The 21,707-nt window shown below is 44.1% G+C and overlaps 1 protein-coding gene across 4 annotated transcripts; it reads right to left on the reverse strand.

Moving 5' to 3' along the window:
- Positions 1-104: 104 nt before the first annotated feature.
- Positions 105-13,791, reverse strand: sema4ab (sema domain, immunoglobulin domain (Ig), transmembrane domain (TM) and short cytoplasmic domain, (semaphorin) 4Ab). Of its 4 annotated transcripts, none has more exons than XM_084696988.1 (15): positions 13,261-13,791; positions 8,284-8,518; positions 7,056-7,216; positions 6,658-6,721; positions 6,475-6,569; positions 5,145-5,250; positions 4,591-4,713; positions 4,262-4,389; positions 3,672-3,853; positions 3,351-3,495; positions 2,861-3,050; positions 2,464-2,579; positions 2,112-2,275; positions 1,873-1,964; positions 105-1,654 (listed from the first exon to the last, which is right to left on the reverse strand). In XM_084696988.1, exons 2-15 carry the CDS (start codon positions 8,375-8,377, stop codon positions 855-857), a joined length of 2,460 nt encoding a protein of 819 aa, XP_084553114.1. In that variant the 5' UTR covers positions 8,378-8,518; positions 13,261-13,791; the 3' UTR covers positions 105-854. The 4 variants fall into 4 exon arrangements, with proteins under 4 accessions (XP_084553114.1, XP_084553112.1, XP_084553113.1 ...); XM_084696986.1 differs by lacking the exon at positions 13,261-13,791 and adding an exon at positions 12,566-12,860; XM_084696987.1 differs by lacking the exon at positions 13,261-13,791 and adding an exon at positions 10,476-10,631.
- Between the last annotated feature and the right edge of the window lie 7,916 nt (positions 13,792-21,707).

Here is a 21,707-nt window from a genome sequence, read left to right on the forward strand (position 1 = left end):
GTGTGCTTGTAGAGGCAAGAACACTGGAAGCTGCCACGGATGCTTCTCCACCAGTATTGATAGTGTTCATGGGTGGGGGAGGGAACTAATCAAAGAAACTTGACTTTGAACAAATACTTTATTTGGAACAATTTTTGAAGTACCATAAAACTGTATAAAAATAAAGACAACTTGTAAAAAGCACAAAAAAAAAGTGGTTGGAGATGAACGTAAACGACCCATTTTGATAGTTTTTCATAAGTGGTATTAAGAAACACAGGTTTGGCAAAATCACAATTCGAGAGCGATAGTAAGATCTGTCCAGTTATACCAGCATTGTGACGTAATCTCAAGTACATTTTAAGACCTTGTCGTGTCGCATCCTGGTGTGCAATGCTGCATGAGGATGTTTCGTCTCCTTGAACCTGGGCAGCTGAACACACACCATCACCCTTCAGTGGTTGAGTCTGTTTTGAAGTCATGTTTGTGTCAGGAACCACGAGAAGCAGCTAGCTTCTCTCTTGTCTGGGTTCTAAACAGCGGCGCTCAAAATAATTTACAGCACATACACATTACAACTTATTCTCATATCTTCCTGTCAGATTATCCACACGGTCTAGTACCAAACCAGAAGAAATCAGAATATATTATAATACCACAGTTTCACAGGCCATACAGTCCAGACATGAATTATAGTTCGGCAAGTAAGCTGTTGAAAATATGCTGACTGAAGAAGTCTGCTGCAAACAGCCATGCAGATGTAGATGCAGGGTCTAAAACGCCATTAAGGTCCACAGTTCAGCCCCAGTACGAAGGCTGCAGTACTCCCACCGCGAGGCCGGCCTCCCAGCTTGGAGAGAGGAGGCCTGCCGCCCCTACATGGGGATGTTGGGAAGATGTCCGTTGGAATCCTTGGCTGTCCCGTTGCTCAGCGCTCCGTTGGTCTTGCCGTTCTGCTTGTCGGGGCCGTGTGGGGACTGTCCGCCCCTGAGCGCCTCTCGCTCGTGCGCCGCCCCCCTCTCCGAGGCCCTCCCCCCGCTCAACTGTGGGGCCGTCCGCCTGCGGCAGCGCCGCTTCATCCGGTACAGGCCCAGAGTCAGCAGCAGGCTCACACACAGTGCCAGCAGCACGGAGACCACCACCAGCTCCTTCAGGTAGGTCTGCCCCCGTGCCAACAGCAGCTGGTCTCCTCCGGCGGGCGGCTCTTCGCGGTCCGGCCAGAGGGAGAGGGTCCAGCTGGTGGGCCTGGTGGAGACGTGCGGCTCACTGGGGAGCATCGTCGGTGTTCGCTTCCTCAGCCCCTCCTCGGTCGGTCCAGGGAGGGGTCGCGTGGACGAGGAGGTGGCCTGTTCTGTCGCTGCAGCGGGGGTGGGCAGGGCTGGTTTGTGGGAGCGAGGTGGAGGAGGGGAGGAGGTAGGCTGAGGAGTCGTGCTAGTCTTCTGTCTGACCTGGTACACGGCCAGGGTCTGCTGGAAGCCCTTCTCCGTGGAGACGCACAAGTAATGTCCGAGGGTGACGGGCGAGGCCAGGAAGCTGAGGCTCCCGTCCTGCAGCTGCAGGTAGATCTGGGAGTCCAGGTGGCTGTTGGGACGCTCCCAGTGGCGCCGGGCGAGGAGCGACGCCTCCGGACACTGCAGACGCACCACCTCAGTCAGAGACACGAACACCAGCTCACCTGGGGGACAGAACACTGACACCGATCAGGAGTTACCCCACAGCAGGTACCACCCTTTTTATATGATCATTATATGATCCTTTTCCTGTTTTGGTCATTTCTTTCACTTCTGTTTAAGCCTTCTTCACTGTTTGCTCATGACCACAGTACAATTAATGTGGGTAAGGACTGAACACACTAACTAGTACGGTTGTAAAACAAACAGCTGAAAGGTTCACCTGTGGGCAGTTTCTGTCCGAGTCTTGACCTGCGAGTCAAAGGCAGTTCTTTACAAGCCTCATGAACGTTTCCCATCTCCACATCCTGGCCTCTGTGGAGGAATATCTACAGTGAGTGTGCTTTTACACTGACCTGCTCAAGTTATACAATAACAGCACACCAGACAGATGGTGATGTTACAAATCCCCAGGGTGTAGAGTAACTGGCCCTGATCCCCTAGTTATGACATCATACTGACGCGTCGGCGGGACGTGTGGAGGCGTCGGTGCAGACAGCGCTGGCGGGGTCCCAGGCACAGAAGGGATCCTGGGCCAGGACACAGTCAGCACAGCTCTGGGACAGTGAGCAGTTAGCCACCGGGACCCTCACCACCCCCTCTGAGGAGCCCACCATCACCACGCCCTGCAGGGACACAGGAGGGAGGTGAGGGGGGGGGGGGGGGGTTTAAACACTGACCCATACACACACAGGGGGGCCACTGGCAATCTATCAAGTTCATTGTTCCAGTTATATATGTACAAATGAAGCTAAAGTATTAAATTGCATTCTCCTGACAGCACAGCTGAAGAAAATAGGTCAAGAGGGAGGACCTTGGATAGAGAGAGAAGCAGGCTCTTCACTGGCTGAGGTTGCTTGAGGACCTGGATCTCTTCGATGATGTGAGCTCCCTTCTCCAGCAGCACCGCCTTGTGGAGGAACCCAGATTCTACAAGGACAGAAAAACAGTTCATACAATCACTTCTGAGAGCTGTGTTCAAGCAGATGTGTTTGACCTTGAACAGCTCTATGATCTGAAAGCATCAAATCTGCACACTGTGGGAATTTCAACAACCTATTATCCTTCATCACAATGACTGGCGTCCAGCATGAGCAATTCCGTCTTCGACCAGCAGAGGGTGCTGCATTACTCCAACTAGCATCTCTAACCCTCCTCTCAACTAGGGATGCTCATAATGAACAGTTTAACCAGAGCCCCTCCAGTCACACCTGTGAGCAGGAACAGCACCGTGTAGTTCCTGCCGCTGGCTGCCGGGACCCTCTGGACGGCCAGCTGAGTGTAGAGCTGCTCGTCTGACTCCAGGGTCAGACTCTGACCCAGCGAGTGCACGCTGTCCTCCGCTAGGAAGTTCTCTTTGATGAAGCGCAGAGTGTTGTCTGAAGCGTTGTGGAGCCCACACTGAGAGGAAAGGAGGAGGTTAGCAATTCTACAAAGTTAAGAAAACCAAACTTCAATAGTTGTTGATATGTAGTTGTTTCATATATGTGTTGATATGTAGTTGTTTCATATATGTGGTAAATCTGTGAATTGAGAGTAAATATCTTCCCATTTCAGTAAGAATTTTAGATTTTTTTTTTGCGTGTAATATGCTCGTCCAGCAAAACTAAAAACAGAAATGCCTTTTCACTCTTGTCATACTAGTTTTGTCTGGTTTTGCCCACATGCGGTTTGCTAGACTGACCCCGGTCTCTGACTCACCTCTCCTGGGTTAGCAACCTTCTCCTGCACCCGAGTGCTCCATCGTAGCGTGTCCCGGTTCAGGACCTTGTAGTTCCCGGCAAAAACAGCCTTGACGTCGCCCAGGCGGAACGCACACACTGCCGAACGTCCAGAAGGAGCAGACCTGCCATGAAGACGGAACATCAAGAAGATCAGAAAACTAAGATCTGAATTAGGTTTGCAAAGAATTCCACAACGGGGGACCAAGTATTTATTTATTATTTGGAATGGATTTTTTTATTTTTTGGGAATTTCCAACAATATTCCAAATAAACCCCACAGTGACGTGACTGAACGGACCACTGAGAGCTGAAGATGCCGTAGAAGAGCGTGTCGTCCGCGTCGCCCCCCTCTGGTGGCGGGAGTGTGAACATGTCCTGCAGGACGCTGTAGGGCAGCTGGCCGCCAGCCTGGCACAGCAGCTGGGCCTTGGCGAAGGTGGTCCAGCGGCGCTGCAGCGTACGCTGGCCTCCCACGTCCGTCTGAGCCAGGAGGACACCGTTAGGGTTATGTGATGCAGTGATGTCATGTGATGCATGGGGGCAGTGATGTCATGTGATGCATGGGGGCAGTGATGTCATGTGATGCATGGGGGCAGTGATGTCATGTGATGCATGGGGGCAGTGATGCCATGTGATGCATTGGGGCAGTGATGCCATGTGTGGGTGGGACAGCTTTATGGATGCGCCTGTTAGATGTCTTAAGCGTGGAGGTGGGGGACAGATTTGCCGTTTTCAAAAAGTGAAATGCATGTCCCAACCGTGCAACCAAGATGGTTTTCACAAACTCAAACAAAGACAGACTAACTGCTGGTCCTCTACATCACAACGACTTTCTTTTTGCCTAAAAATACAGCCTGTATTACAACACATCTAGCGTGGCCGGCTTACTGTGCAGACTTGGGCGATTCGAGACACAGTGAACTTTTCAATGAAGTCGTATTCCCTTCCTTCTTCACTGAAGAAGAAGTAGATTTTGTCTTCAGTGGGGATGAAGCTTGAGCTGATGAAAATAGGATCTAATAGGAACAAAGAAACAACAAAAGTGGACAAATGACTTCCTCTTCTCACCAGCAGGTGTTTGCGGTGTAGGTGGAACTTCCAGTGGAGGTAAAACACAATCAGAATAAATTATCTTTCTGGTCATTTTCACAGAACCCGTGGTTTTTGGAGAATGTTCAGTGTGAAAGGCTTTTTGTTGTGTGATCTGAGACACCTACCCTCCAGCCACCCTAACGTGTCGTCCAGCTTCAGGTCAACATGGCTGCCCTCACTGAGGTGGCGAGAGATGACAGGCTGGTTCCCTTTGTAATCAGCCACCGTCCCAGTGTACAGCTCTCCATCTGAGGGCCATCACACACACACACACAATACACCCACGTACAGTACACACACACAATCACACACACACACACACGTGATGTTGGTTGTAGCTGAAGACAAATCCTTATCTCATTTCAGCCTGTAATGGCGTATTCCCATGCTCCCATGAAAACCCTGCAGTTCTCCACCACCCTCTGTAGCAACACGCAAGCTCATCATGTTGGAACTACAATCAGTCATGACAATCCCTTAATGGTACCACGCTAATCTTTACATTGATTTGTTCCTTTTAAAATAACATCTGTGATGTGTTCATTAACTACATGCTTTCAGCCACAATAACAGGAGGTGGGGGCGGGGGCGGGGTTGAACCGGCAACCTCTAGATCTGCACACGCTCTAACCACGAGCTGCTCCTTCTCCAGTCTTCTGATCATTGTGAGAAGCCTTACCCACGGTGATGGCGGTGTTGCGCTGGTAGGGGTCGTAGGGGCAGCGACCTCTGCCCTCCTCAGGCTTGCCCCCGGGCCAAGACACGATGGAGAAGCTCTTAGTGTTCTGGGAGACGAGCACAGACAGGCAACATTCACATCTAGGAAGTAAGTTACAAATGAGGTGCAACAGGTAAAACCAAACCACAATTTTTACACATGCTCTACAACCAAAGACAAGTATTTTGGGGTGTCAAGACAAATATAAAGTACTGTGCAAAAGCTTTGGCACAATTGAAAAACATTAGAAAGTATAGCAATAATGATGTAAAAAAAGAAACAAAAAAGTTTGCAAAATTAATGTAAAACATCTTGGGACTAAGACATTTATCTATACATGTTTTATCTGTGCAACAGGCAGAACCAAACCATGGTTCATACAGGCTCCCAACATGCCCTACTGTGAAAACACCACTGCAGGCCAAGGACACTGCGTCAACACAGCGTTAGCTCAAACCAGTTGCAGAAGGAACATTGTGACACACTGTCTTTGAATGAATCAACAGCAGAACTAGGTTAAACAAAACGACCTAAAGGAAATGAGCTGCAGTCTGTAGTTCATACTAGGAGCAGGGCAGGAAATCATTCACCTCCTGCGAGGCACGAGCATGTTTCTCTACAGAGACATCTCGCGTGTCTCCAATACATCTGGACTGATTTGCTTAGCTTGGTCTCTCAGCAACCATATTATGGGATGGCATTTAAAGCGGAACTGAATACTAATTTTCAAGTATTGTATGTATGGGCAGAAATGTCCTACTTCAGCAACGACCCTGACCCATTATGATGAACCCATCCCTCACCTGCTCAACCTATTGGTTTAGTTTTTAGATTGTTAGTTCCTAGGATTAGTTAAGACAACTGTACTTTTATACTTTGATCGAAGATCCGGATATGTTTATTGTTTGCACCTTCCGGCCACATTCAATTCTGTGTTTGTGTAAACCTACATGGCGAATAAAACCAAACTCTGATGAAAGGACTTCACAGGAGAGGAGGAGGAGACAGAAAGCGAGAGAGATGATAGAAACCAGAAATGAGATGTATGACATGCTACAGGTGTAAGAACATGGAACGGATGCCTTCGTTAGATAACAGATGTCCTCTACCAGTATTACGCTTGAGATAGCAGATAAGTCTGTCGCTAATGTCTTGTTTTGGAACAACATTTTAAAACATGTATTTTTCTTCATTTAACACTTATCCAAAGTGACATACAACTATCCACAGCCCATGCAAACACAGTACGATATGTAGGTGCAGTGAGAGGCTAAGGACAGGAGTGTATTACTATGTAGGTGCAGCGTGGGCTGAAGGCGTAGGTCCCACAGGCGTAGATGTGGGTGGAGTTAAGGAACTGGAGCACCCGGATGAAGTTAGGACAGTCTGCCTGCAATGGGAAACAACGGATTCACTTCTTGTTTGATTATTGAATTACAACTTGCTAGGTTGCCCTGGGTCTGGGCTGGTTAACTTGCCTCGTCCTTCCCCTTCATAGAGCAGTCTCCCAGGTCCTTTTCTGAGGGAGCCCAGTCCAGCTGAGGGAGGAATGAGGAGAAGCGGAGGAGGGGTCAACGTTAGCTAGCAGCTGTGTTTGTGTTCGACCAGCTCCACAGACCTCTCAGTCTCTCCTCTCAGTCTCCAAGGGAGCACACACTGCAGCTGACTCGTGAGGAACACAAGAAATCGAATAACTGCCATCTCTAACATACTCTCGACTGGTCTAAATAGTTACTCTCTTTAGACTCTGATCCAAATACAGTTATTCTCTCTCTTTCTCTAACCTCTGCTCTCAATGCAATTATTATTTTTGTAATAAAAAAAGGGAGCCAGACGTCCCATCCAGAGTACTCATCCATCGTAGACGCTCACCTGTCCCCGCATCACGATGCCGTCCTGCTGGCTGATATCCAATGAGAGCACGGCATCCCGCGCTCCCACAAACAGTGTAGCAGCGTCGTCGCTTAGTAACAGTGTGGTGGTGTTGCTGACGTCTGGGGTGTAGAAGCTGGTGACGACCCTCCCTGGAGAGCCTGTTCAACACACAGAGAGAGAGAGGCTGTTCAACACTGAAAGAGAGAGGCTGTTCAACACTGAAAGAGAGAGCATGTTCAACACTGAAAGAGAGAGCATGTTCAACACTGAAAGAGAGAGGCTGTTCAACAATGAAAGAGAGAGGCTGTTCAACAATGAAAGAGAGAGGCTGTTCAACACACAGACAGACAGACAGACAGAGAGAGAGACAGAGACAGAGAGACAGAGAGAGACAGAGAGAGAGAGAGAGACACAGAGAGAGAGAGACACAGACACAGAGAGAGAGACAGAGAGAGAGAGAGAGAGAGAGAGAGAGAGAGAGAGAGAGAGAGAGAGAGAGAGAGAGAGAGAGAGAGAGAGAGAGAGAGAGAGAGAGAGTGTGAGGTTACACAAAAGGTGAGTTGTACTTCCACGTGATAAGTGTTACAAAGCTGATGACTAATATAATTCTGAATGGAGGCAGATATTCTTGCATCAATTAAAGGAGAACCTACTAGTTTAAGATGCACCTTGAGTACCCTGTAGGCTAAGGCAGTACCGCAGGGTACCAGGGTTCGATTCTAGCCCTCAGTACAAAGTACTTTGCAAACAATTTTGGTAGCTAAAACGTGGCAGCAAAGAGGTTATGTTGAAGTGGCTTTAGAGTGCCCCAGCTCCTCTCCCATATTAATAGGATTATGATATTCAAAGTGCTCGATTAAAGTGTACACCCAAAACATTGCCAAAGCTGTTTCCTGTTGTTCTCTGTTCTGAAATGTCTGTGTATTTTCAGACTGAAAACAAAACATTTAAAGGCGGTGCAATTAAAAAAATATATATATATATTTGAATCTCAGAGTATTAGTATATCAATGACACATTTCAGTTACACTGTAATTATATCTTAAATCAGAGAATCATCCAATCAGAAAATTGGATAACTGCAGAAACGCCCAAAAGCTAAAATCGAGGTTTTGGCACAACTGTTTAGCTAGGACATGGCTGCAAACTGACACAACAATTCACAAACCTTCAATGAAGCTTGCATTTAAAGAACGCAAGACAACAACAAAAGTTTTCCGCTCACCCAGGGGAAAGGAGAGCCGTGGTGTTGTCCTCATCTGACAGGGACTGATCACTCCCAGGAAGAAGGAGAGGGACACCACAGTCTGGGGGTCCATTATGAGGGAGAGCACTACGTGGAAGCTCGTCAACTCTAGAACAACGTGTGGTCTTTCTTCTTTGGTGTCAGAGACTAGATGTTAGGAAGCACCACAGAAGAAGCCCCTGTCTCTGGACCCTGTGAGTGGTCATCTTCACATCTGCAGAGGAAGAGTGAGAGAGAGTGTCATGGGAGGAAGGAGGCAGTTGCAGAGAGCGCACCACTCCCCCAGCGCCGGGGAATAGTGGCCAACCAGAATGCATGCAAGGGCATGCCTCAGAGCTCAGGGGAGAAGGCTCCATCTGCAACCACTACTTCCAGACTAAAGCAGTTGTTGATCGTACTGAACATCATACACTGGTTTAGATGGTTTTTCCCACTCAGATAAATGTACAGCATTTTCTTATGCACCGCCCCCACAGTTGCATAGAACACTCAATCCATCAAAAAACGGACAGATTTATACTTAGAATAGAATAGTAGAATATTGTAGAATGTAGAATATTTCTCATGCCACTACCAACCATAGGGGTTCTGGACTAATCACTTAATAATTCATTATTGAGGCGTAACTTGAACTTGTCTCTGCCTGGCTGTGGTGATGCGAGTTAAATCCTTAGAAGACATTCATGTAAAGCACTGGTTGATATTTCATAGTACTGTTATGGAAGAGAGTAACAATTGCAAGTATTTACTCTTAACCATTTGAATTCATACTTACATACCTCGTACAATCAAAATGATGACATAATAAATATTGTCACTTTGAAGACTCGAACAAAAAGCCATCATCTCCTCCAATAGCATGTTTTTCTTTTCAGAATCGACATATTCTAATTAGCGATACGCAAGGTTAAACAGCCTATGAAGTAACTAAGGTTGTTAAATAAAACACTACAGACCAAGGAGTACCGTAAATTTAATTAGCCAGCATATACCAAGAGTTTCCTCATCCTGTGCCACAGCGACACACACCGTAACAGGATTACAGCGGTGCTGTAGGCACCAGGATTAACACAGATATATATCAGACTGTACTTACAGCATGACTGTGAAGTAGGGTGGATCTAGCGATGTTCCACCAGGTGCTCTACTTTACGGATTAACGCAGTCACTAACGTGAGTCATCGCTAATGAGTTGACCGTTGACAACAAAAGCTCAGTTTGGCATTGAAAGGTTGTGATCTTGCTCGAGTGCAGGAAGTGACTCTTGCCCCACTTCTGGTTTGAAAACGAGATGCACGGCTTGCATGAGCACATTTAGACATGCGTGTCTGCTGACTGGAGCACCACACGCATGATGACTGGAGCACCACACGCCAACCACAGCACCGCACGCCAACCACATGTATGTTATCTTACTACAATGGTCCAAAATGTATATGAATGTATTTTTATTATATTACTGTATTACTCAGCAGGGCAATACATCTTACAATGACAGACTGTTCTAAGCCAATGTCTTTAAATACCATTCAGATAACCAAAGACACAGTAGCATGACTACTTAAGCAACAGGAAGTTATGAACAAATTCAACAACACCCCACTGCCACACAATCAGCCCAACATCAGAGTCAGACCAGACACGAAAGGGAACCATCTTCTTCCCTATCTCTCATGACCACAAGCCGATATGTTTGACAACTGTCACTGTCAGCTATTCCAGACAATAACTTAGTCACGCTACACACATCTCTACACACGCCATGTTTATTTTGGTAGCTGGTTAACCGACACAAATCTTAAACTATTTTCAGTTGGTTTGATGATATCACCACGGTACCTAAAGGATAGATACAGCCCTTTTCACCTACAGCCACCAGACTGTACAGTCGTGGCCATAAGTTTAGGCAATGACAAATGTTGTGTTTTGCAAAGTTTGCTGGTTCAGGATTTGAGAAAAATGTTTTCACATGTTTCTATGGAATACTGGAATCCAATAAAGGCACATTTCATACTTTTTAAAGCTTTTTTGGGCGAAGATTTTCAATATATGCAAATAGTCCCCTCTTTTACAGCAGTCAATCTGCTCTTAAAATCCAATCAGAATGATAGAGGGATTTCACCTGGCTAGAATTAGTTCACACTTTCCCCTGTGATGATGATATGACTTACTGAAATTATGTTAGCAGTCATTTCATGCCAACGCCCAGCAAGCTTTGCAAACATGAAATGTACGTCGCTCCCAATACTTTTGGCCCCGGCTGTATACGGCTTCTCCAGCCAGGCGAGACCAAATATGTTGTTCGAGGCTAAAGAAGCTAAACTCAATTAAATCGTCATGGCAACAATCTGCTGCTTAACTGTCAGGTGTCAACTGTCACTTTCTGGAATTATTTGCAAACTGTTGTTAAATATGTATGTTGTCGAGGTTATGACATTCTGTACTTCCAGGTTGAGCTTTGAGAAATGATTACGCTGTTATGGAGACTTCAAGTTTCCATTTGCTTGGAGTTTTACAATCACAGGAGGGAATTTAAATATCATTAAGTTACAAACGAATGTATGGAAGAAAAGTATGTTAGCCAGCAGCACAACATGACAGGGGAAACATAAAAGGCTAGCCCTGGCTATCTCCCAGAAGCATAAGTCGCAGCCCCCTGTTTGCAGTGAGAGGAAGGTTTAGAAGGCTGATCCTTCGCTGTGCAATACTGGGCACTCACATGCTCAGTCACAAGGTACTCAGTTGAGGGAGTTTCCTTGGAAAATGAAAAACATTAACCTAATATTAATTCACGGCACTCTACCAATCTAAGGTAACCAAGTTGTTCAAATCTAAGTTAGAGTGTAAGTAGGCCATGGTGTGTTGAGGACAACATCAAAGATCACAAGTTGGATACTTTGCAGCAAACCACAACTCTATATGCATGCTCCAGGCCTAACCACATGTCAAACAAATAAATACAGGCTACAACTCTAGATCCTAGCCGTATAGGTTTTACAGAAAACACTGTCCTCTTCTTTGACATAAGAAAACCAGAGAGCAAACCCTTGGTTTAGAGCAGTGCAGTTGATATCCACAAGGTCACAGATTCCTTGCTGAAATGCTGGTATGATGTGTAACATTGTGGCCTGAGGCCAAGATCTTCCTTTCCAGACAGATGAAATAGCCTCGTATGTTGACTTCTGATCCATGCAAAATCTCTTTCATGCACCTGCCTATCTCTCGAGATCAGCTTGTCTAGTTTATGTTTTCCAATTTGCAAACAAGCATGACATTCCTTTGCCACTGGTCTACCACAGTATAACAGACATTCAAATCAGCTTAATAAAAATAGGAGGATTCATTGTCACAAGTCATAACCTTCTCATAAAAGCATGATGTGTTGAGACTGAATTTAGGTAGGTTAGAGTGCACATCTCGTTTGTTTGGCGCTGTATTTGTTTGATCCCTTTAACGAAATAACTCTGTTTGAGGTTGTTTCATGTTTGTTGGCAAGACTACGTCAACGTTTTAACTTTAGACTTGTGAATCTGTTATAATACAGAACGTTTGAGCGTAATTTATGTAAAACTTAAGCATGGCTATTGCTAAAAGCTAGCAAAATGAGTGCGTACAGGAATGTTTCCTAGCAAATTTGCTTGCTATGGCAGGCAGTCCGAAGTTAACCTAGTTAGCTTTGGCAAGCCTTCTCAGCCTACGATGACTAAAACTTGGTTGTTTCTCATTATTATACGAGATAAATTAATTCAAGAGTTACAAAAGTAGTTTACTAGTGTAGACCAACAGTCACGCAAGTAATTTGAACACAGTTATATTATACATCCAAAAAGTCCAATATGCCCAAGGGTGCACACTACCAGCTACCGTTCATCCAGAATCGTTTAAACACGCATCGTTCTCCATCTACAAAGAGAAGCTAGCTAGCTACAGGTAGGCTATCCGTCTACAACTCCAAGGGCGAAATAGACTTTTGCCACAGCTTGTCCCGATAAAAACACAATGATCATTACAAATCAGCTATGCCAAATGTGCATTTTGTCTACGCTGTTTTCGTATTAGACAAATTATAAAACTTTTTCCAAATAATTTGCAGAGCTCGGCGAAGATTACGCTGACACAAGACAAGAGTACTGTAAGCGGCATCTGCATCAAAACAGACTTGGTCTGTTAGTAGTCTACTACACGATAATCGAAAACGTTATCGTCGTCATTACCACATTATAAATAACGAACAACACTATAGGAGTAGCCCATCACCTACATTTTAAATAGCAGATGTTTGTTTTTTCTGTTGTTCTGTCGTCCTCGTGTTCAGGTAGATATGCTTTTCAGCGTGTTCTCAGCATAGCACTTCAGTCCAGACGATTTGATTATAGAGCAAAAGGTAGGAAACGATGCAAAGGGAAAACGCTGACAATCCACATTGTATTCGACTCTCAAAAATATAAACGAAGCATTTGACTCCTAACCCTCAAATCTTTAAACATCTTTCTCCCACCAGCTTCGCTCATTCTGAAGCGCTTCAACACAACAGTAAGCCAAGCGCCACCTTCAGGAGGCATTGTATTGCGCCGTTATGTTTTTTTGTTTATCAGTAGCATTGCAGTGCAGGTAGTAAGGCCATTTAGCTAAATCATATTTTAGTAGCTTAACTTTTTTTTTCTTTCTTTTTTTTTGGGGGGGGGGGGGGGGGGGGGGGGGGTACATTAACAAGGATAGGCTATAGTAGCCTAGGCTATACCCTAGCCAATAAAAAAAACGGTGTGCAGGATTGAACACACCTGCTCAATATGTAAACGAAAAATACACTTGAAATCTGATTTATCCGAATATTTCGTTTAGTTTATATTTACATTTGGCATCACATCTGTATAAAGCTAATCGCCCTTTGAGGTGACCCTACACAAAGAAGTAAAACACAGTGAAAGTCAACATTCCTAAAGACCTAAGGCCTACCTGGATACGACTTGGTGAAGCGTCCACTTTTTTTCTTACAAAGTAGGCCTATTAGCCTGTACACTTCGTGAAAAGTCACTGCCACCCAACAGCTTTGCTAACTGGATTTATAAGGCTCACTATTCCTCCATTCCCCCAACAGCTGTTGGCGGTAATTTCCTTGCCTGACAATTTCTCGGTTGCTATCTAGGGGAGATAGACACAGGCTACACGTAGCTTTCATTTCAAACAGCCTAGTCTGTCCATTGAGTTGTCTGAACATTCAGTTGGAGAATTAAGAAGGATAATCGCGAGGTCGAAAGTGACACGCTAATACACAGCTCACAAGCGCTTGTTAAACTGTCCTTTCTTGTAATTTAAGTAGGCAAGACTCAACCCCAATCGATTTGCCCACGTAATTTTTTGAACTGCGGTGTTTCCACTAAATTAGAGCCCCATTTGCACACTGTATGTCGACCTTTGCATAATGACGCGCATTTTGTTTTGCGTAGGCTACGGAACTATTGAACAATGCTCCATGTCACTAGCTTCATCCAAATATCTAGGTAGGCTAGGTCAGTGGGTAAGGGAGCGGATAACATTGCTAATAAGGGAAAAGAAGATTTTAGGCTTAGCCCTGACCTCGAAACAGTCATGAGTGGAGTAACAGTAACGCCACAACGTTTCTTTTCTTCATGGTAAAACACGATGATGAATAAAACTTCCTTTTGAAATTAGATCTGAACGCATAACACTGGCCATTCCAAAAAGCAAATATAACCGGGGAACTTTGCACCAAACACGTTTAGTGTAAAAACAAATTAATAAAAGACTACAACTGGAAAACTTTATTTTCAAGATTTTCTAAGTATACATAAGAAATAACAGTCGGTAAATAACTATGTACTTCAATGAATAATGCTTCTGAAATCCCTATGCGCAGTATAAACCCAGCCGTGCCGTAAGAGGGCGCAAGATTACTAATTCTTTTTTTGGTCACGTCCAAACCCTTATCTGCGAAGCCAAGAATGAACTTGTCGGCAAGTTTTCACGGGTAAAACAAGAAGCTATAGGTTAGCTATAGCCTAATTATTTAATTTTGTGATTAATTATAGGGCTAATATGCCGCTTAATCTATAACAGATAATGTAACTGTAACTGAGAATCTGTAACAGATAAGCTACATGCTAAATTGTTTAGGCTACATTCACTTGTTTTTCATAGCAGAATATAGCAGATTGGGTAGCAGCCCCCTCCCCAGGTGACATTAAGTCCTACTCCGCTCTCAGGTGTCTAAAACACAGAACAATCACCAATCAACCTAATTTTGATATTGTTTGCCCATATCCCTTGGAAAACATATGACTTTGCACATTATTGCACATGATGTATTATTAAGTATATTATGCAGCATAATATACTGGTTAGTAAAGTCTTACACAGTGTTGTAAAATATTTTACTATTCAATGACAGCGCACTGAATTCAATTATTTCACTGACCCTGTGTAATTCTCTCTTCACAACAAAACGGATATTTTAGACACAATCTGGCATTGTTGGTCCCAAGATTGCTGACTCTTGGCCAATGTCGCAATAGACCAACATGGGCCAGTGTAAAGCAAAGCCATTGTTGACTGTTAAGGGAAACTTTGAAAACTCGTCATTTGATGGTTTCTGCTTACTGTATACACACTTGCTCTCTCACTGTGCAAGGACGAAGGTTTAATGGGTACATTGTTGGGGACAAAACAATATCTGTATTTGTTCACCCTATGTGGTAACACAACCCCTGCTGGAGGTGTTTCGATGGCCTCTAGACACCGGTAAGAACATGTCCCTACTGTGCCCTTAAACCTGCACTCGATGTTTCTGAACTTCACTAGTGACAATAAAATCACAGCTGTAAGCAGCAATGAGCTGGGGTCCAAACAGACCAGCCTCTTGAAGATTTGTTCTTCAGATTTGAAAAACAGCAAATTAAGACCTAATACGTGTCAATATGCTGCAGGGGGAGAGGTTTTGAGTTTTGTTTCTGGGGTCAGCCCCATTCGAGACATTCTGCTGGGGTTTTTAAATCACTACCCCACTATTTTTAACCAGCATGTTACGAGAAGCTGTATCCAATTAAACTTCAAGTTATTTTTTTGTGATATGCTCTGACATTTTTTGTTTTTAACCTCAGCAAATTATAACTATTCATAACCAATTTTATGATTTATTTGATTCGAAATTCAATGATAATGGAGGTAAATTAACCCTGCAAAGATAACCCTGTTTCTCTCAATGCGTGTGTTTGCCCATAAGGTTCCACAGCACAATAAACAAAAAGCCATTCATAATCTAAAGTTTAGAGCGACTACTGATGATCGCATCCTTGCATAGGAAGGTAAAGAAAGATCTCTTCACTGAAGGATACATGAAACCAGAGGGCCATTGCTGTTCACAGGCCTCCAAGTCACACTATTATCCCCGGTACTTACCATTTGCAGTTTGGTAATGTCCTCCTTCTTAACTAACAAGCAGGTGATTGATGACTAATGGAGGATGACAGAGGATATTTCCATCACCCTGAACAGGAACTTCCAGTAAGATGGGTGATACTGTAGTCTATTTGTGTTGGCTGTTCCAAGTCTTCCTGATGTTTGGTCATTATAGAACTTACAATAAGTCATTTTAACATGTCAGAACAAAACTACCTTAGGCTACTATTACTATGACTGGCAACAACAACACAAATCTACAGTTCTGTTTTACAATTTCATTTGTTAAATGATATCAATATAAGGTCAGTAAGATGTTCCAGGGTATTGTTGAATATTTCCATATAGGCCTGGTGCTTTAAAGCCCTGTTATATATTTAGCATAGCACTATAGACATTTTGTAGACGTTTTGTTAATGATAGCAGTAAGGAATGTGGATACAATGCCAAGCTTTCAAGGAGATATTCAAGCTTCTTAAGTACAGCATGTCCACTCATTATGCACCTAGCTAGTTTCAATATGTTTACACCAAAGTCCAATCAAACTTATATGCGTCATGTGCTTGCATATTTTCTACTGTTAGCTTATGAAACTAGCTATGTGACAAATTACATTTGGCCTTACTGTAGGTTCAAAAAGCTAACCTAACCATTGAACTTAGTGCCAAGTACTGTATCAGCCCCTATTTAGGTTGCTTAAGTCCAACTGTGTAAGTTACGGTAAGACAAAGTACATATAGTACTCTGTGTGACTTTGGATTTAGGTTATTGATTCTGCATGCAATCGGCTGGTTCTTGCCAATTTCTTGGTATTACCCTGATCTTGAAAGTCAAATGCACAGATCCATCTAAGTGACTGATGCCCTTGCCGCTTCAGCAACCATTCTGTGACCTCACGGACAAAGGTAGTCGAATATTAAACAAGAGCCAGGATCACTTCAGTGTACACATAAACTGTCATCAGTATTGTCGTGCAAACTCCCAAGAGAACATGCTGGCGCTTTAATGACTTTCATGTGAACATGGAACTGGCGCACTCTTTACGCTTGTTAAGAAGCCAACATAGTGAGTATTTCATCTGAAATGAGTGTTTTTCATAGTGTGCTCAGCTATGGGTGTGACTGGTAATGTATGTGCCATCTATGAGTTGAGGTGTACGTGTAACCACCAAAACACTGCTATTCCATCAATTGAATTATTAGTCTCCTTTACTTGTGTGCCCCGTGTTTATTTGATTTACCTTAATTTGACCTGGCAGGTAAATTAAGAACATGCTTTTTAGGAATGTTCTAAGAGCGTTCTAGAGCACTCTTAGAACGTTCCTAAGAAGATAGCGTTAACAGCTTCTTAACGAATCTGGGAAACCTGGACAATGTCTCCTGTTGGATACAATGAACAAGTGCACAAGTAATAAATAACCCTAACAGGAATATGAGAATCAATTATTTGAGACTCATTCTCCAATCTTGCTTAACAGGTCTTTGCGGAGTCACTCAAAAAACAAGGAATAAGACATTCACTTGTCTCCTCAGAGGGTATGATTATTCTCAAACTCAAACGTTCTTTTCCTGGTGTCTGTCACATAAACACAGATCCATACAGGCGATGAAGGCTCAACAATCCAGTTGTCATTGGACAGAGGGCAGTAAAGGGTTCAGCATACTAAGGTATGAATGTATCCAAATTGCAACCCACCCCTTTCTTAGTCAGGGGAATAAAGGGATGCACTTCACTACATGGAAACTATTTAAGAGGTGTCGAATAAGGCTCCCAAAAGTGATTGGCCAGAGGGTGGAAGGACTATTTCCCGCCATCGCAGAAGCAGCCCAGTTTATTGGTCCGGATGTGAAAGGGGAGGAGTCAGAGAAGGGCAGCAGTATGGTTTTACTCTCACCTGCAGGGAGAGGGAACTTAGCAGAGGGAGGACAGGAAGGGACAAACACACCCAGGACCGGCACACATGCAGAATAATCAACCACAGGAGTGATTTCCAAAGTTGTCCGAGGTTGAGAGGCATCCAACTCCATCATGGCAGCTGTACGGAGTCTCACCCTCTGTCTGTTTCTGATCCTGCTCATGATCAGTAAGAGGAACCAGGTCAACAGCCAAGTCATCCCCTTGACGGATGCACCTTCAGGCAGCCCGACTGAGACAGTCCCAGGACACGGGACAGAGGCAGTCCCAGGACACGGGACAGAGGCAGGCCCTGACCACGGGACAGAGGCAGGCCCTGACCACGGGACAGAGGCAGTCCCCGGACACGGGACAGGAGGGGGCACTGAGCACAACAACGCCACTGGGGGTGGTGGGCATGGAGCAGCCGTCATCACAACCCTGCCCATCGTCACCTGGAAGTGGCACCATGTGGAGACCCCTTACCTGGTGGCTCTCTGGGTCCTGGTCTGCTGGCTCTGCAAACTAGGTGAGCTCTTTCACCGTCCTGCGTTCTGATGGGGTGACGGATGCAGCCTGCAGCTGGGGCAGTGATCTTGTCTATCAACTCAATATGTCTGTATGAACTACTGCTTTGATGGTGAGTCTAATGTTGTCGGTTTGTGAGTTAATTCACCCAAAACAACCCAAAACCATCAACTTATGGCCATATATTTACCAAAATGTAGGATTTTTTTTGTGGTTGCGTAATGTACTCAAATAGTATGTGAGATTGTATATGATTACATACAATCATACATATAAGTATGTGGCCAATAGTACAGCACGTGACCTTGCTCTCAAACTGCCAGTGAGGATCATGCATACGACTGCACAAATCCCTATAAAACACATTTGGGATGAATTATAACGCTGTTAGCAAGAGCAGTTTGAACAGTTAGTGTGAGACATTAGTGCCCTAATGGTTCTGGCTGAATGGAAGTGCTTCTTTATCAGTGTTCAAATTGTCTGGCAAATCTGTCTTATTTTTAACCACTGCATCCTCAGTTATTAAAAAGTTGTCCTACCCACATTCGGAAACAAATTACGCCCCTGCCTAGAGGTGGGGACTGCAGAAGCTTGAGGTCGCGCCCTCAGTCGTAACGGCATCGCAACAGAACTCATTTCTGAATAGACAGTGTACATGGTGACACATCAACACGCCTAACATCCACGGACATACTGTCACAACGACAACAAGTACAGGTGTTGTTTGTTCCAGACGGATTGGATCACAACCGATCTGAAGGGAGCGTGATAACTCGCCCGGTGGCTCACTGTAGAACACCAACTGCACAGGCAGGAGTGTTCCGGGGTTCGATTCCAACATATTTATTCATTCAGAGACAAAAATCTCACCAGAAAAGCGTGTGAACCACGCGGTGTGAACCACACGGTAAAGTGTGTGAACCACACGGTAAAGCGGGCTTGCAAGCCTGGGTTTGAGTCTGGCCAATGGCCTTCTGCTGAGTTTCCCTTCTCTAACCCCCTCAGCTAAAGGTTATACTGTAGCCATTAATTGTTTAACGACATTATAAAGAGAATTGCATTGCAAGGTACATGACAATGCCACACTGCATATCAAGATCTACTCTATATTCTGTACAGTAAAGGAACAGTGTTTTATCACAAAGATTTATTGAATTACTTTGATGTTATTTGAAGGATGAAGATCAACTCCATTCCTGGATGCTTTATTTCGACAAACAGTTTTTGACTTCACCTGTTCTGTACCTGCCATTGATGACCAATAAGATTTATTGATAAATAAAAACATTATTAAAACTCACATAGTTAAAACTAATTGGTGTATTCTTAAGAATTCCTTGAAAAACCCTCCCAGAGATTATCTGCTATTGAGCGCTCGTGAACGATACTAAATTCAATGTGAAATGAAGCAACTTCAGCTCTACAAAATGCCCAGAGTGACCTTTCCATATCCCACAGGAAATACAGGTGTGAAAGAGAACGTATCGTTCACGCTTCAACGCACATGTTCCTTCCGGCTACAGTCAGTATGACCACTTCAATGGTTTTACGACACACTGGCAGGGGTTTAAAAAGATACACTGGGATTTTAGTTAGTGGTAATAATTCACGCGCTGACGCATGACATCATCCTTCAGCCACAAAGACAGACCAGAATAAAAGCAGATAATGAGACACTTTCAGACGACAATGCGTAATTTGTAAAGATTAGTAGGCCTATAGGGGTAGCCTATTCAATTAGAAACCTAAAAGGTCCACTCACCAAATTTCCATATAGTCCAGGGTCCGGAACAGTGATGGTTTATTTTTCTGGCCCTTACCTCATATTTGTGGGGGTAATTTTGTTCAAAGTGCCTATGCTTTGTGTCATAGTGATGTTTCACGGTACCACTTTTGACAAGGGCAACACATCAGTTAACACATCAGTTTTGTGCTCCCCACCTACAGCACAAACGCATACTTGTCAGCCACTCTGTCTGAAATGTGCGATTTTTTGAATCAACTTTTTCGCTTTTCGGTCGGGTTTTGTCTCGCCATGATTTTCGCTGAAGAAGAAACAGGTAGGCCAGGCCTACCGTTAGAACATCGATGAGTCTGCGGTGTTGTGACTGACACCCACAGAGGTTGCGGCCAACGTTGAGTGAGTCATGAGTAAAATAGCAAATTGCTTTAAAGCAATTTTGACAAATACATCTTTGTGCTTGTTCAAGAGTAGAACATTTAAGTCTTTGTGCGTGTTCAATAACACGCACAAAGATGTATTTGTCAACATCACTTTAACAATGGTCACTATTGTCACACTGGGTGTGATTTCAAGGTACTTTACACACACACGCACAGCAGGAACAAATAAATGTTGAATATAACTCACACTTGATGTCTAATGTACTAATCCGGGGGTACTCAATAGGCGGACTCCGGTCCGGATCCGGACCTAGACGCAATACAATTTGGACCGAAACCAAAATCAACATAGCCATAGGCTACTAATTTAGTCATGATCCAAGCGAGTTTTTATTGGTGCGTGATTTTGTGCCAAAAAATTTTTCCAACTACATGTGCATTCTATCTTCCGTGTCCAATCCAAAGCTCCAATCACGAGGCCGCAACCTCTGTGGGTGTCAGTCACAACACCGCAGACTCATCGATGTTCTAACGGTAGGCCTGGCCTACCTGTTTCTTCTACAGCGAAAATCATGGCGAGACAAAACCCGACCAAAAAGCGAAAAGTTGATTCCAAAAATCGTAAATTTCAGACAGAGTGGGCTGGGCTGACAAGTATGCATTTGTGCTGCACTTGGGGAGCACAAAACTGATGTGTTAAATCTGCAATGAGACGGTTTCCCTTGTCAAAAGTGGTAACGTGAAAAGTCACTATGACACAAAGCCACAGTTGCGGACGCTGGACTGAATGGAAATTCGGTGAGTGGATCTTTTGGGTTTCTAATTGAGTACCCCTGGGCTTGTATAACATCACTAGGTGCACGCACATTAATACCTTTGATAACTTGTTGGTGCACATCGGGGTCACCTGTATGAAGAAGAGCACTGTATCTTTAAATAAATGTCCAAAGCCAAAGAAAGTGATGTATATTTAATTTGCTTTAAAAAACATGTAGGTGAGAGAAAATATTTAACAAACCAACCGAGATTGAAGTTAATCCTTCCCACCAAGAGAATGTGCATTTTTCGGTCACAAGAAAAGGATATTTGTACTCTGACATCAAAACACAGGAAAGCATTAACCAAAATTGAGAAATGTGCTTGTCAATCATTAAAACAAACTGTCAGACAGTCAAACTGCCAGTGTACCTTCACATGGTAACATATCAACATAGTAAGACATGCCACATACAACAGGCTGACGAGGCTCAGGCCAAGACCCAAACACACACAGCAGAGGCAGGTATAACTGGAAACAGTAGTGACTCAGGTAATGGACAGGCACGTTTCAGTACACAGTGGATTCTTGATTAAGCACAGACAAAGGTTAAATACACAAGGAAAACAAGGAAACAACCAGAAAAATATGGACCACCTGGAGTGGGTGTGAGGGAGGGACAGGT

This window comes from Hypomesus nipponensis, chromosome 4 (assembly GCF_054491055.1).
Source record: "Hypomesus nipponensis isolate SF chromosome 4, ASM5449105v1, whole genome shotgun sequence".
Classification (NCBI taxonomy): Eukaryota; Metazoa; Chordata; class Actinopteri; order Osmeriformes; family Osmeridae; genus Hypomesus; species Hypomesus nipponensis.

What these genes read in the sequence shown, in the direction of transcription:
- sema4ab (XM_084696988.1), bottom strand. Translation starts at nt 8,377, where the DNA reads ATGGACCCCCAGACTGTGGTGTCCCTCTCCTTCTTCCTGGGAGTGATC. An exon ending in CACGTTAGGGTGGCTGGAGG is followed by an intron (nt 4,390 to 4,590) that starts GTAGGTGTCTCA and finishes TGTTCCTATTAG; the next exon opens with ATCCTATTTTCATCAGCTCA. An exon ending in CGGACAGAAACTGCCCACAG is followed by an intron (nt 1,655 to 1,872) that starts GTGAACCTTTCA and finishes TCTGTCCCCCAG; the next exon opens with GTGAGCTGGTGTTCGTGTCT.